The following is a 16,762-nucleotide window of genomic DNA, read 5'->3' on the forward strand; positions in this document are numbered from 1 at the left end:
ATAAAGAAAACAGGTGTGATTTGGCATAGCGTTCACAAAAATTACGTTTGTTCCCATTTCAGCCCCGTTTAACAAATAAAAACTAATTTACAAGTACAGATATAATAGCCTTTCCGGTTGATAAATAGCTGTAAAGGCTAAAGCCATTAGATTTGCATTGGTGTCTTGAAGTTTGTATGTAGGTAGTGGAAAGAAAAGTGCATAGAAAAACATCTTTCACCTGCAATTTCAAGTGTTACGATCTTAGGGAAATACGGTACCACCCTTGCATATGGCACGTCGGCTGCGTTTGTCGGTAGGATTAACTACACATTTATGTGTCATTTGCATACGATGGCCGTATTGAATGCCATATAATGCAAACGCACCATGTGAGATGTGACTGCACACCTGAATCTCCCATTTTAAAAAGCAAAACGAAAAAGTGGCAAGCTGAGGCTCCATGTTTTTTTTATTTTATTAGGAGGAGGGCTTGTTCGCGCACAAGTTCAAATGCTGTATACTAGAGGCATGCGGCTAATTTTTGGCATGCACTCACGTGAACATTCCACTCACATCCATGCTTCTAACACAGAAACAAACCCAGAGCGATAAAATAAAAATAAATAGTCCCCGAAAATAAAACCCACTCCCTTCTGGAGCACAGCCTGATGGCACCGGTTTCCCAGCTATATTAATTCGAGATGTTTGGTATAGACAGACAAATGGACATACACACCAATGGAGATACGGTTTAAATGAGCTTGGCAGAGGGTTTGTGTCTTTTGGCAAACTGCCGCTTGTTTCCAGTGGGTCTGAAAAGGAATATAGTGGTGCGGCACGATGTCCTGGTGCCATGATGCCCTGCGGTCAACACACTACATTGGGGATCTCAAGTGTCTGTGAGTAGGGACCCCTCGGTGATGATGAGCAGGACCAGGCATGTGGCTCACTTCTTAGTGGTGTGGATGGGCTGGTTGGAGGCAAAATGTGTGGACTCTGGGGTGTTGACAGTGGAACTGGGCTGGACAAAAATAGGGATATTTAAGTCTACAAAAAAAAGAAGACAAAATTGACAGAATTAGTAGATGAACACCATGCGACGTTCAATAAGCATTTTTTTCACAGATGCATTTCAAAACAGCCAACTACAAAGCAATAGGTCTACAACAATTGGAGTGTGAAGCATGCATCTATTTGCTTCTGTTTTGCATTAACCCATCAGACGTTGTGGATTAGACAGACAGAACTACATGCATTTTATTGCACATGTCGTTTGTCACGAATAAACACTGGCCCTGCTTTGTTGTCAGATGTTCATCTCATGGGAATAAGCATGGATCTGCTCCTAAGAATGTACCTCCCTTCCCTGACGCAGCTCTTCCACATCACTGCCCCACTAACAAACACATCCACGTGCAGCACAGAGTGAAACAAGAATATAGTTTTTATGCCGCAAGTATGATATTATAGTATTTCAAGATTCAGGATTGTGTCTGCGGTCAATAGAAGCCTTAGGACTGGGACACACCAAGCCGATTGCTGGGCAGTTTTTTTTATATTGGTCGGTCTAGTTTATCGATACCTGGTAGGTAATCTTTGGCAGATTTTGCATCAGTGGCGTAACGTCTGGGCATGCAGGGTATGCACGTGCAAATGGGCCGCGGGCAATAGGGGGCCGCCCCAGCCCTGGGCCGCCCCATCTTTTAATTACATTTTTTTCAATTTTATTTTTATTTGTGACCGCAATAAATATATTTTTGTTGCATATCATGTATAGTGATATCTTATTTCTCCGTAATGTGTAATTTCTCCGTCATTTCTTGTTTGTGTTTATTAATTTTTTTGACTACCTTATTAAAATTATATGTTGTTAAAGGGATAGTTTGGCCAAAAATGATATTAAACCCATGATTTACTCACCCCCAAGCTGTCCGAGTTGCATATGTCCATCCTTTTTCAGACAAACACATTTTCAGATATTTTAGAAAATGTTTTAGATCTTTCAGTTGATTAAATGTAATGTTACGGGGTCCACGACCTTCAAGTCCAAAAATAGTGCGTCCATCCTTCACAAAATAAATCCAAACGGCTCCAGGATGATAAACAAAGGTCTTCTGAGGGTAATCCGCTCGGTGTTGTTGTAGAAATATCCATATTTAAAACTTTATTAACTAAAATAACTACCTTCCGGTATCGCCGCCATCTTAGTCGCGTCCGCATTCAGGATGAGAGCTTACGCAGCCTACGGAGGCTACTCTGCTGCTGCTCTGTGCCCCCGCCCTCCGAATTTGTCATACGTCACTAAGAAAAGTGCGTACACTACGCTTATACTCTCTCCTGAATACAGAGGAGTCTAAGATGGCGGCGCTACCGAAAGGTAGTTATTTACGTTAATAAAGTTTTAAATATGGATATTTCTACATCAACACCGCGCGGATTACCCTCAGAAGACCTTTGTTTATCATCCTGGAGCCGTTTGGATTTATTTTGTGAAGGATGGACGCACTTTTTTAGACTTGAAGGTCGTGGACCCCGTAACATTACATTTAATCAACTGAAAGATCTAAAACATTTTCTAAAATATCCGAAAATGTGTTTGTCTGAAAAACGATGGACATATGCAACTCGGACAGGTTGGGTGTGAGTAAATCATGAGTATAATATCATTTTTGGCTGAACTATCCCTTTAACAGACCTGCACGCCACAGTTAACAGTGCCAACGGGGAAGGTTGGGGAGGGGCTTTGGCTTAAGGGGGCCCGTAAATTTTTTTTGCATATAGGCCCGGGACTGCATCCTAAATCAGTGTCAGAGCTTGCGAGATTAGATCACTCTCATGTAGTTCATACGGTTTAAATTTTAAGAAGCTATAAAAATCCAAATATTGAGGGTGACATTTTTATCTGTACCTCCACTGGTTTTGCTGTATGAATAATGAATACAGACTACTGCCACCTGCTGTTGTGTAAATGTATGTGCTTGGCTATAATCTTTGTGGTGTTTTTGTGTCCCAGGCTTTACAGTAGCAGGTTTATCAAAGAGGTGAAGGGTTGGCAGGGTTACAATTATAAAGTGACATGCTTTACAACAGGTTGGTAAAATAGAGATGTGAGAAGTTGAACAGATGGATGTGGTGACAGGTGCTTGTGCGAGTTGTCTCATGCGATTACACGTCTATCAATGAGATTCAGCTGTTCTGACAGCTCACGGTCGCGTAACCTTCCTGAAAGAAATCCCATTACCTGACTCACTCCTGCACCCGCCGGTCTTCTAACATCTAGACCACTAGTGATACCATAAACAAGGAATTATGTCCACACGCTTTAAAAACATCCAGAAATTTTTAGGCCTTTTTATAAATTTCCTATGCATCTTGATTTATTAAGTCTGAAACTCAAGGTGTAATGGCACTAAAACAGCATGGAAATGATTCAAATCGATTCCAAACTCAGTACGGTTTGCCTGAATTGATAAACTAAGTCTGAGTCCAATGTGCCTGTTGAAAAAAGGCATGGCCTCATGCAAAACATGGACATCCAAAGCTTGCACATGCAAAAGCAAAGTTCATGGGCAGGCATAGTCAAGCAAATATAGCCAAATTGTTCTCAGGGTCTCCATGTATGTGATTTAAGGTTTCAGGTCATTGCATGAAGTTTTCGAACACAGAAAATGTCTATAAGAGTACAATCATTGTTTTATATCAACCAAACCATACCCTGAGATGACCTCTGCAAAGCATACCTGGGTATGCCGCACCCTGGTACGAAGCGATCACACTGGCCAAACAAACCGTACTTTGGGGTCAAACGAACTCGGGTATGGTACAGTTCACATAATGTAAGTGTGACTCAAGATACATGTACAGTGCGATCATCTTAGGTTTTAGACAACTACATACAGTGACCGAAACCCAAATCCTTTATAATAGACAAAGACCAAACACAGTAAATTAAAGGTTAGTAAAAAAAAAGACAAACATTGAAGGGCGGATTGCAGGGGGGGTTTTATGAGTGAAATGAAGCATCAGGAATGGGTTCTGACGGTTCGATAATTAACGTAAGAGTCTTACGAGTCATTTTGAATCCGGTAAAGTTTCGCTGCAGATTTCTTGGCCAGGACTAGATATAGGCTGGACAATAATAATAGTTTCACCTGTCGAGTAAAAGGAACATTCTTCAAATTCACCAATTTTACACTGATAGAGAAAAACATATTTAAAAAAATATATAAAGATGGCACTAAGAAAGATCATTTTAACATGAAATTTAAATAAAATAGCATGTCTATAAACCGAAATGATTGCTTAAAGGGGAAATATCATGAAAATCAGATTTTTTTCGTTTAAGTGCTATAATTTGCTCCCCAGTGCTTCTATCAACCTAGAAAATGTAAAAAAACAACAACAACAGTAGCTTAGTTTTGGTAAATCATTTTCTGCAAGCATGTGAAAAAGGTCATTAAAATTTGGCTCCCATTGTGATGTCAGAAGGAGATAATAACGCCCCTTAATCTGCACTATCCAAACACGGCACTGCCATTTAGTGCAGAGATCAGCTCCTTTGCATTTTAAAGGACACACCCAAAAACTGCACAATTTTTGCTTACACCAACAAAGTGGCAATTTTAACATGTTATAATAAATTATCTATATGTTTTTTTTGAGATAGAACTTCACAAATGTACACAAATTATACCTGTAAAACGTGCCAGAATTTGTCATCTACTTAAAGGCGGGGTGCATGAGTTTTGAAAAAAAACTTGGAAAAGGGAGTCTTCTGACTACCAAAACACACTTGGAGCAAATCAGCAGTAAGGGGCGTGTCTACTAAACAACATCTTTGCCTGGGTTGTGTATGTGTGGGGCGGGTCTATCAAAAGAAGGTCCAGATTCTATTGGGGTAGGGGTGTGTTTGTTTAGGTGATTTTAAATGTCAACATTGGCTTTCAGAGATCATGCACCCCGCCTTTAACCTAACTGTCATAAATACACAACCTATCAATAATATAAAAGCTACATTAGCAATGTCTCGGTTGACTGATGTAAGCCTCTTCAAGTAAAAGGATGAAGCCAGTCAAGAGCTGAATCATTTGACACATTCATTTTAGTATTAAAGGTCAAATGGAACAGCACACACCTTAAACTCAATTCAAACACATGGATCAGACCAGCATACATCTCTTATCTTAATATAAAATGTAAGGCAGCAGATAATGGGGTGACCCTGACTTTTCGTTTTGAATTTAAAACGCGCCCTCATCCCTTAGATCAAAAGAAATGTCCTCAATAGTATGATTTAAACAGCCTCATATTTAAAACAAAGTCAATTTTACCTATCAGAGTGCATTAATCAAACTTTAACAAACGGACATAAGTGAAGACTAAACTAGATTCACATTCGTGAAAACACAAGTGGTACTTGCTGGAAAGATGCTAAGAAAGGCCTGTAAGGGATAATAAATTAAATACGATTACACATCATTATCGTCACATTTCGTTTGGCAGTACTGTATCTATTCTCAAAAATGAAATGGATATTTTTAAAGGACAAGTTCGGTATTTTACACTTAAAGCCCTTTTTTCAGATTGTTTATGGTGAAATAGAACGGTTTTGACTGAAATTTCGACATATGCGGCTGCCCTGAGAATTTTCGGATGTTTGTGTTTCACCTCACACCTCTACAATGGGTTTAATGGTGCACTGGAACAATCCTTTCTAAAATGCATTAAACTTTTATATACAAAGATGTGAGTGGTCAGGGGTGTTCGCTGATATGCTCACACAAAAATCGCTGCAAAAGATGCTTTCCAACAGCTGTTTTAGCATTCGTTGTTAACTTGTGGACCTATTTTTCCAAACGCCTCACACCCGTACATTCTTCCGCTTAGAGCTTGAATAATAGACACTCCAGCCCAGGTGGTGGCGCTAATCCGCCATTGCCAATTGCAAGAATAGAAACAAAGTTCCCGGCGCGGAGTAATACCGTACCTCACAGCACAACTAATACAAATCAATGGAGTTGGCAAAAACTACAATAAAACCTGTTGGAATGCGTATTTTGCAGCGATTTTTGTGTGAGCATACCAGTGAAGACCCCTGACCACTCGGTGAGTTTCACGTCTTTGTAAACGAAAGTTTAATGCATTTTAGGAAGGATTGTTCCAGTGCACCATTAAACCCATTGTAAAGGTGGGAGGTGAAACACTAACCCCAAAAAATTCTCGGGGCAGCCGCATATGTCGAAATTTCAGTGAAAACCGTTCTATTTCATCATAAACAATCTGAAAACAGGGCTTTAAGTGTAAAATACCGAACTTGTCCTTTAACATAAAAATCATAGCAAGGGTCATGGCAGTTATTTTATTTACATAAACTAGATAGCATTTTTCTTATCTCAAAATAGTGACAGGAAGTACTAGCATAGGTGCGCGCCACAATTTTTTTGTGCTACGGTTTGCATATGGTGACGTGTTCCCAAAAATCCTATTATATTCCTAAAATAGGAAATATCCCAATATCACACATCATTGTGACCCACAAAGAGCGATACGTATCGCATTGCCGCTACACAGCCCTATTTATCACAATGCTCGATGCTCACCTCCTCCATCCTGCTCGGCTTTAATCTGCGCCTCCAAGTCTTCTGGGTCCACGTATTGGTAGTTCTCATCGTCCTCCGGTGGTTTGCACTTTCCACAGCAGAAGCAACAGCAGCAACAACAGCAGCAGCATGAGAAGAGGGTGCAGCACATGACCGTAGCCTGCCGCAGAGATACAGACCTCAGATCAGTGACACAACTCTCAGAAAAACACATCATGAAACACACGAGGACGACGACGGGGCCAGTTTGCACGATTTTCCAGGCATCTGCTCACAACTGGAAGTTAAATAGGAGTCTGTACCAATCGAAAGCTCCCATACTAAGACGCAAAGTAAATTATTTTACGCACATGAGCATTTATTTATAACTTTGTAGATGAAAACAAGCTGGTGTGCAATCTGCATTAAACCTATATGAGAAAATGGTCTCAGGATGATCAAAGACCACATTAACTTAAGTAATTCAAAATGGCAATGAGAACAAAGCTCGCAAATTCACAGAATGCATTTGGCAGACATGAAAACCAAAAGCAGAGGTCTTCGGTTACATCTAAATTGCTAATAAATGACTATGGAAAGTCACTGTAGGTGAACAGTGAGTTTACAGTAAATATGACGGTTAACTATGGGATATTGGTTTAAGCAACAGATCCAAAGTTGTAAACAAACTCTCACCTTGAACCACCACTTTGACATGAGGAAGTAATATTTGACACTATCTTCTCCAAACTGCTCGGAGACGTAGAGACCCATGGAGCCGTATTCATCGTAGATCTTGCGCTTGGTCTCATCGGCGAGGATGGAATTAGCGTTGTTGATTTCTTTAAACTTTTCTGCAGCTTCTGGGTTGTCTGGATTTTTGTCTGGATGGTATTTTAGAGCCAGTTTTCTGTAGATCAAACATCATTTAGTTCACTCAGGGTGTGTAAAGGGAGACATTTAAAACAAACACTTCCATTTGTTTTGTAATATAAAACGTTCATCAAGACTAACATTTTTAGATCACCTATCCTTAGAATGGATTAAACAAATGTTGTGAATGTAGTCCTCAATCTCTCCATGAACAGGATGAAGAGATTTCCACAAATTTTAGGAGGCAGCCATGCTAAATAATTGTGGGAACACCGGCAGTGTTTAACTACCTGTATGCTCTTTTAATGTCCTCTCCTGAGGCACCTTTCTCCAGTCCCAGCACCTTGTATAAACTTTCCCCTGCGGTGGACATCTTCCTCTGTGGCCTATCGGAGGGCTGCTTGGTGTCTGCCATGTTTGAATGCTGAAGAACATGAAAAACAGATTAATTATGCATCCATTTCACATCCAGAAAATGTGCAGTGTCTCTGATGTGCGATTACTCAATGTACACAACACCATTTTGTTGATACAAAAAACAATGTACACGGCAAAAGCAAGCACAAACCACTTAACAAACACACTGTGTGGACACAAGGTGTGGTGAAGACGAATTATTGTTCATGCTGAAATAAAAGGTGTAAGGTAAAAAGCGGAGTTAAGTCTTTATGCATACGTGAACGAATGTAAGCACAGCCTTGCAAAGTATAGTTTATTTGACTCGTACATGCACACAGACATTCAACATAAACGCATTGCATCACTACGTACCACATTATTCTGAAGGTACATACACAACTTAACCATACAATGAATGCAGGGTTTCAAAAATTTAGCGGTGTGTGTACAGTCACCCATACTCTTCTGATAACGAAAATTGCATCACGCGGACTATATGCTAGGGCTGTCACTTTTGAGAAAAATCAAATTCGAACGGATTTCGAATATCATGCAATGTATCCGAATATATTCGAATATCTAGCACCCCACCCCCGACCCCCGCGCGCATAAAAAAAACACCGTAATGGAGATTCAATCAGAGGCGCGGGAAGATATTTCCGGTAGGGGGTGCGGATGCAGCCGGGGGGGGGGGGGGTTTGGTATGGAGTTATAACATTTTAAAGTTGTTCACAAGCTTTTTATTCTGCAGACCACTCTACCTATAAATGTCTTCTTTTAAAAACTCACTCGCACCTCCCATCCATAAAGTAAAGATGAGCTGACGGCGCATACAAACTATATAGCCTATTGCAACTAGTAGAGTTTGATTTCTCTGCCAGGGTCGTTATTTTCTGCTACTATCCTCTAGCCGGGCCATTGATTAAGCATATTTTTCATTATTACTTTATTAGCCTCATTGGGTGGGGAGAAAGCTATGCCATATAATCAGAAATATTATATATAGACTAGGCCAAAGTAAAAAAGGTGTCCAAAAAGTTACACAAATTACAAAATGCTTTGTAAAAGTTAATAAATGCAACGCGAGTCATGTGCGGAGTCTTCTCTGGCACGCATCACGCACCGGGTCTGCTGTTGCAGCGTAGCTTAAGTGCAACATGGAGTATAAAGATGTAAAGAAAAAAAGAAAAACAGGAGAATTAATTTGAGCAAGTTTGCAGGAAAGTCGAAGGCATGGAAACAGTTAATGTATATATTCTCACTCGTGCCAGTAGCCTATACGCCTTTTTTGTTTTCCTTTGCTTAAGTTTTTACTATTTCTAAATTCTAACATGGAAACTTTATTGACATCACTCGAGTTAAGGCGATTAGTAACCTTTTAATTCACGGTTTCATTTAATTCTATTTTTACACGTAAGTGTAATATTTGTGTGTTAAGTTTTGTTTCAGTTTGCCATGCCTCCTGCACGGCGGTGTAAAAATAAGATATTTTTCGACTTTAAAATTCGAACATCATATCCTAAATTGTCGGAATATATTCCATATAGATTCATTTGAATTTATAGAGGTTTAACATTAAAATCGATGCATGGGAATAATTTATATAAATGTTTGAAATACCCACCACTCTTAAATGCGCATGTTCCTTGTTGTACATAGAGGCTTTACACTTTAGTTCCTTTCATGTCCTTTTAATCATTTAATTCAATCTTTTTTTACTTTAAAATGTTACTTTTAATGTTCTGTAACATTTACATGTGCGTTAAACACCGCGAAACAAGTTGGCTTTATTTTTAAATAGTTTTTGAAAAGATGACCTTTCTCTGATATGCAGGATGAGGAGTCAGTTGGAGAAATAACGCTAGTCCTCGGGACTTTTGGGCTGTGTGATTGAAAAAATCCAAAATTCTCTTCTGAGACATTGCGAAGCTGATAGATACAGATAGCCTAAATGCATTCGTCATTGTGGCTGTGAGTGTGCATGCTTGTCTGTTATGCTTATACGTATAGACGGGTTGCAGGTTTACTACAGGGTGCCCAGCGCGCATCCAGGAGGCAGAAAGCCCGCTTGGTGAGCTGATCCGCTACTGCAACAACCTTAATTATTGAAGCGTTCTTTATTGTATGTATATAAATAAAACTTGATTTTAGTTGGATCTGTTTTTCTGTCTTTATTTTTGCAGTGTTACTGTGATACATGTCTGAATTATAATGTTAGACTAGTAACGTAATAGTCGCATCTATGTTAACATCAGGCACCCAGCACTGACTCTGTTGGTACTATTTTCCCACGCAACAACTCCTTGGCATTTTGACCTACAGACACAGCTACTAGCCTACAACACAATGGACATATCTTCTTTCTGCCTCTCGGTTGCGCGCAACCAGTTATGTTGCCGTGCAACCCGTCTCTTCGCAGGGCTGAATCGCAATCACGTCGTCAAAACAAATCTGATTGGCTAATAAACAATTAATTAAATTAAATAATTTTAAAATTACTAAAACTATCCCTCTCTTCATCACACACCCCAAGCATGACATACAAAATGTCTTGGAACAGAAACAAACAATCAGAGATATTTATAAGCCATCATTTTATTGTCATCGCAGTTTTAAATCTTTGCCACCAGGGGGTGCAACTTCCCGCGCCCATGGATTCAATCACAAAATTATTAACAGTGACAGTCATAAACAGGGTTGTCTGGATTACTTTTTTACTTAATGTTTGAAACAGCAGGTTATTAACTTATGAATAACAAACTTATATATATAAAAAAACGATTCAGAACAGTTACAAACCATAACGTGACAACTTAAATAGCAGCAGGAGTATATAGGCGGACGCAAACGAAATTCGCGCCCGCAGATTTCGGCAGAAAACTCCGCGGAATTCGACAGATTTAATGCCCGTCATTGACAAGCACACATATCCCACGCTTGTGTAGCATTATAGATGTCTGTCTGCTAATGTGTATCATTTGTTCTCAACTTAATGAAAAACTACAGCACATGACCAAAAACGCAGATGCATGTCGCCTTAAAGCACAGTAAAAAACAATCGTCTATGCCAGAAATGTCTCAGCAACAATTTTTTTTTGAATGTTATTTAGTACAGGCGCTCGCAAACATTGGTGAATCATGAAGTGGGCTTAAAAGGTACCAATCTACCGATTAAGCCCACTCAAGACATGAGATTTTTATATAAAAAAATATATAAAAATATATTTGAAAAAAATATAAAAATATATTTGAAAAAAATTAATATACATCAACTAATTAATACATTTTTAAAATCTAGCATTTTACTAAATTATATATCTTATTAACCATCTCAATGAAGACACTCAATGAAGACACACAGATTTTGGTGGGTTTAAACCTTTACCTTAGTCTTCGAATGTTTATCATGAGCCATTATTCAGGAATTCAGTGAAACACTACCAAGATGTTAACACTCGTTGAATTGAGAATCTATAATGCATACCAGGCTACAATGGCTTGTATACTCCTATAATACCCTTGTTTATGTTAAGATGATGTCAGAGATTACAGATGCTTTATACATCTGAAACTTGTTTCCATGATAATGAAAACCTATTTGAAGTTAGAAGAAGTGTTTTGCTGAAACATAGACACACCCTGGTTAACCATATCACCACTACTTTGCGATTTATCCTTCCAGAAATGTAATTAGCACCAAAACACACCTCATTCTTTTTTAAAATGTCCTAAACACTGAAACGTTTTGTTTCCCTTTTTCATTCCGATTCCAATACCAGAATTCCATATATCAGCTGATACCAATTTCTGCCCGATACTATTGTAATTAAATGTGTATAGTGCTTTCTGCTACATCTAGTATCATTTTAAATGTTAAAATCAATAATTTAAAATGATTTACAAGTTACAGGAAACATTAGTAAATATTAATCATGACAGTGTTTAAGAGAACATATAATAGGTACGTTTAATCAATTAAGTATGCTTAATTTTTTTCTTAATTGCGTTAAACTGTCATAGTAAAAAAGATTTAGCGTGCGGATGGTTATTTTGGGAATTACGTGCTTGACCGGACTTTTTATGCACATTCCGGGTGCAGAATTGATGCGCCTAAGTCATTTACTGGGCTTTCTGGTTGCAGAATTGATGCCCTTGAAGCATCCTCTCATGGGAATCCTCGCACCGCAACGGAAAGTTAAAAGGGCAAAGGGCAAAACTGTCATGACCGCAACAATGAAATTCATTGTCGACTATTTCTATTATCGATTTTTGTCGACAATGACAAGTAAAGTATCCTGGTCTGTCCTGTGTGTCAGCACGATGTCAGTGTCCTCCCTGCTCCACGATGTATTTTTCAACGGGTGAGAACATGGTGGGGCGTGAGAGCGGCGTATTTTGTCGGACATAGAGACAGTAACTAAGGGGGCCGGGTCTTTGGGAACGGTCAATTGACCTGATATATTCGCATGTTCATGAGTCATCTGCACATCTCACTTATGCTGTTTTCCAAAGAATCAAATACAGTTGAAAACGATGTAGACCATTAATAACATGGACTGTTGACAATTGTTTTTATCAGTATTTAAACTTTCTCTTTGATAATAAATGTTTTTTAAAATATATTTTAATAACACGATTTTGGCGGTTATACAGTTCTAATGACAGTGTTCAACTATAACCGTCGACCTCAAGGTTATATAATAACCGTCACAACCCTGACAACAACCATCGCCAACTATCGTCATGGAAGCCCGCTATTGGCGATATGTCTGACGATCGTCGATATACGATCCTATCATCTATTGGCACATTCCTAATGTGCAAGCATCAAACGTTAACGCCAACACTCGTGTATGCTTAAAAAACAAGACTATACTCCAGCTTAAAGGAATAGTCCATTTTCTTAAAAGAAAAATCCAAATAATTGAATCCAAAATGTTTATGTCGTTCTTTGTTCAGTCGAGAAGAAATTATGTTTTTTGAGGAAAACATTGCAGGATTTTTCAACGGAGTTTCAAAGGACTATAAACGATCCCAAACGAGGCATAAGGGTCTTATCTAGGGCAACGATTTCATTTTTATTTTTCTTGTCAAAAATGACAATCGTTTCGCTAGATAAGACCCTTATGCCTCGTTTGGGATCGTTTATTGTCCTTTGAAACTCCGTTGAAAAAAACTGTTAAGTGTTGAGTTAAGTATTAAATGTTGGGCTCTATTAACTCTTTCACCCCCATTGACGAGATATCTCGTCAATAAAGAGAAAACGCTTCCCCGCCAATGACGAGATTTTCCGTCTTTCCGCAATACCGCTATTAATACCTTCCGCAACTTTTTAAACCCGGAAGTATTGCCCTATGGCAAGCGGCTGCATGTCCGTGCCTGTTTTGAAGATCGCTCTGAATGGGATCTCTATGAAAAGTCCGTCACAAAAATTGAATTATCTAACAAAATGTGGTGTTTTTGCAGAAACCTACCCATATTCAAAAGCTGATTACAAAAGAACCACTGAAGGTAGGATGAAACGTTTTTTTTTTGTTTGAAAGCAGAGGGTCTGTTCTTTCCTTTCGTATATTGTATGTTTATATATTTAAAGAAGAACATTTTCTGGAAGGCATTAAACTTTGGTGAAAATCATGAAAAACGCTGGCGCTGGCTGGCAACTTTTTAAAAAAACGCTGGCGGTGAAAGAGTTAAAGTCCATTAAAATGAGAAAAATCCTGCAATGTTTTCCTCAAAAAACATAATTTCTTCTCGACTGAACAAAGAAAGACATCAACATTTTGGATGACATGGTGGTGAGTAAATTATCTGGATTTTTCTTTTAAAAAAATGGAATATTCCTTTAAGTTGCTTTGGGATAAAGCGTCGGCCAAATGTGTAAATGTCGTTTTTTGGGGAATTTGATTCAAAAGAGATTTGATTCGATTCACAATTAAATGCACCCGATTGGACAGGATTTGTAATTGACGCATAGAAAAATTATTAAATTGTTACACCCCTAGTATGAAGAAAACAACTGAGATTTTTACTTCTGGTACCCTACTGACTTTAAGCTCAAAATACCTCACCTCGATTGATGAAGATCAAACATCCACAGTGAAAACGATAAACAGACAATTTTGAGTCAGTACCAGATCTTCATTAAAGAACATAACGCATCCAAAAGCCAAACAATGACCCGTATCAGACTGCAGCTGTGCAGCTTCAGATGAGGCTCTGATCATCAGATCCAAGATTATCCCAAGCTTAACTTTACAGCCAATGCACTTCAGACGAATCCAACAAAGCATTAATCGAAACGTTAAGAAATAGCAGTACGTTCATGCATTTGGCAGACACTTTTATCCAAGCGATTTATGATGCATTACCAGTTATTCCCTTTATCATTAAGCGTGCTCCTCGAGATCGAACCAATGACCTCTGCAATATGTCAACTGCAGGCAAAAATGGTTTTTCCAATTTTTTACCCTTTTAAATGGGTACAAACTACAAAGTCTTTCAATACAAATGAGTTACCAGTAAATAAGAGCTTTATATTAAGCAAATAAATCCCTGCACAAAGGTCAGAGCGAAGGGAGAGCTGAGAGAGAACTACTCTATTGGAAGTCATATGGACACCTCCAGGGCATATTTTGTGAATGAACTCAAAATACATGGTTTAATAGTAAATCATTACCTCTCCTCTCAATGACCATGACTGGGTAAGCATGTGGCCTGTCTATTTAAAATCTTACTGATAGATTAACAGATAACATTCTAGATATGATTCAGACAATAGCTGGTTCAATACTCATCATCAATAACAAACAGTGCTACTATTAATAAACTAGTAATGAAAAAGACTACCCATGTAAAATACGACTGATTTCATTTACTTAAAATCATTGATTTTTACAGGACATCATAAGTGCTTAATCAATACAGTATAACAAAGCAAAAACAGATCCAACACAAACCCAGTAACGCTCCAATTCACAGATACGTGAATCTCTCTATGCAAACACACCTGAGTCCTGTGACGTCACGTGTGTAATGATAGGGTTTATTTTTTATCACGCAATGTATCAATACAATGCAATGTATCAATACAATGCAATTGTATTAGCAGTGTCATCGTATGTATACCACTTGTTGGCCGTTATAACAGGGGTATGTCTCTGTAAACCCATAATCCATTTCTAATCTAGTACAGATTACTCTCCCTTCAGATCCCATCTTCTTTCCTTTACTCTCTCCGTTTATTCATGATTTGTTTGGTTCGACCTTAACAAATCCCATTAAAATAAATGTGCACAGCTCAGATAAAATAGTAAACACTGGAGTTTGCATAGTCGTTAAATGTGGACAAATTGAAATAAAAACACGAGACTGGCTAATTCACACACAAGTGTCACACATAAGAGCCTGCTGAAAATAAAACATCGGACATATTTACATTGGTAACAGTCATATTGAAAGATTCAGACTCTATATTAATTGATTCATTGGTTCATCATACATTACCAACTACTTTAGTCGATTAAGTAAACGGCTGACTAGGCAGCTAGCATTAGCATGCTAAACCACGACCGCGGATTTCTAATGGTTTTGATTCACAAATTTAAATATTGACGACCAAAACTCACCTTGAACTAGGTCCTAATGTGATAAAGTGAACTGTGGCTGAATCATAAAAGATTCAGCCGATTAATGTATTTAGATCCACTCTGCACAGCTCCTCATTGCTATCGCCGCATGTCCTCCCTTCAAAGAGTAGAGATTTAAGGACGCGGTCGAGCGTTGGGAGTCGACTCTTTTGAATCGTTTTTTGAACACGGTTTACACCCTTGAATTCGTAGAGCGCGATAGGCGCGATTGAATCGTGGGAGTCGTGTCGTTAAATGAGTCGTTTCATTGTTCCGATTGAAACCACTGTATGCTAAGGGGCGTTATCGATGCTTTGACTCTGAACAATGCAAACTGTTACTGAGAGTGATTGAATTTTGTGTTTCACATAACCTTCAGCAGTTAAGATAAGAAAATTTCACGGACTAATTTTGAAAGTAAGTAAGTGACGTATTAATCACGTAAAAACTAAAACTGTTAGTCCAGCCTTTATTTTTTTTAATGCAAGTTTCTCAAAATAAAAGTCTAAAAGTATATATATATTTGTGAGCGGGCACTTCTATATTGTGAGCGTGTATATATATATAATATATATATACACATATATATAAATGTACACAAACATATATACACATACATATATACATATATATATACACATATATATATACATATATACACATATATATATACATATATACACATATATATATACATATATACACACATATATATACATATATACACATATATATATACATATATACACATATATATACACATATATATACACACACATATATATATATATATATTATATATATATATATATATATATATATATATATATATATATATGGCTGTCAAAAGTTTAATCACATACAAAACAAAAGTTTGTTTTTGCATAATGTGTGTAATTATTTTTTTATATATAAATACAACATATGTATTTAAGAGATATTTACATTTATATATATATATATATATATATATATATATATATATATATATATAAATGTAAATATCTCTTAAATACATATGTTGTATTTATATATACACATAACTTGATAAATTAATTTATACATGTATGTGTGTATTTATATATACATAATAATTACACACACAAAAATATTATGTACACACAAACTTTTATTTTGTATGCGATTTGCATAATATATATCTCTATCAACTTCTAAATATTTTTATGGTTCGACATTGTGCAGGTTATTTGTACCTCTAGTGTCGTCTATGGCAGTGGTTTTCAAATTGGGGGCTGCGAGATGGTGCCAGGGGGGCCCCAGTTTTGTAACATTTTATGAAATATA

General features: G+C 37.6%; 1 protein-coding gene across 2 annotated transcripts; it reads right to left on the minus strand.

Annotated features, from left to right (window-relative positions):
- Window positions 1-443: 443 nt before the first annotated feature.
- dnajc5ga (DnaJ (Hsp40) homolog, subfamily C, member 5 gamma a) lies at window positions 444-15,608 on the minus strand. Of its 2 annotated transcripts, XM_065256187.2 has the most exons (6): window positions 15,458-15,608; window positions 7,724-7,857; window positions 7,257-7,470; window positions 6,582-6,741; window positions 4,051-4,133; window positions 444-1,029 (listed from the first exon to the last, which is right to left on the minus strand). In XM_065256187.2, the coding sequence occupies exons 2-5, from the start codon at window positions 7,846-7,848 to the stop codon at window positions 4,054-4,056; spliced, it is 579 nt and encodes a 192-aa protein (XP_065112259.2). In that variant the 5' UTR covers window positions 7,849-7,857; window positions 15,458-15,608; the 3' UTR covers window positions 444-1,029; window positions 4,051-4,053. The 2 variants fall into 2 exon arrangements, with proteins under 2 accessions (XP_065112259.2, XP_065112258.1); XM_065256186.2 differs by lacking the exon at window positions 4,051-4,133.
- Between the last annotated feature and the right edge of the window lie 1,154 nt (window positions 15,609-16,762).

This window comes from Paramisgurnus dabryanus, chromosome 12 (assembly GCF_030506205.2).
Source record: "Paramisgurnus dabryanus chromosome 12, PD_genome_1.1, whole genome shotgun sequence".
In the NCBI taxonomy this organism is placed as follows: domain Eukaryota; kingdom Metazoa; phylum Chordata; class Actinopteri; order Cypriniformes; family Cobitidae; genus Paramisgurnus; species Paramisgurnus dabryanus.

Excerpts from the sequence above, each read along its gene's own strand:
- dnajc5ga (XM_065256186.2), bottom strand. The coding sequence starts at position 7,848 with ATGGCAGACACCAAGCAGCCCTCCGATAGGCCACAGAGGAAGATGTCC. Across the intron at positions 7,471-7,723 it reads GACATTAAAAGAGCATACAG|AAAACTGGCTCTAAAATACC; the intron begins GTAGTTAAACAC and ends TTTGATCTACAG. Across the intron at positions 6,742-7,256 it reads TGTCAAAGTGGTGGTTCAAG|GCTACGGTCATGTGCTGCAC; the intron begins GTGAGAGTTTGT and ends TCTCTGCGGCAG.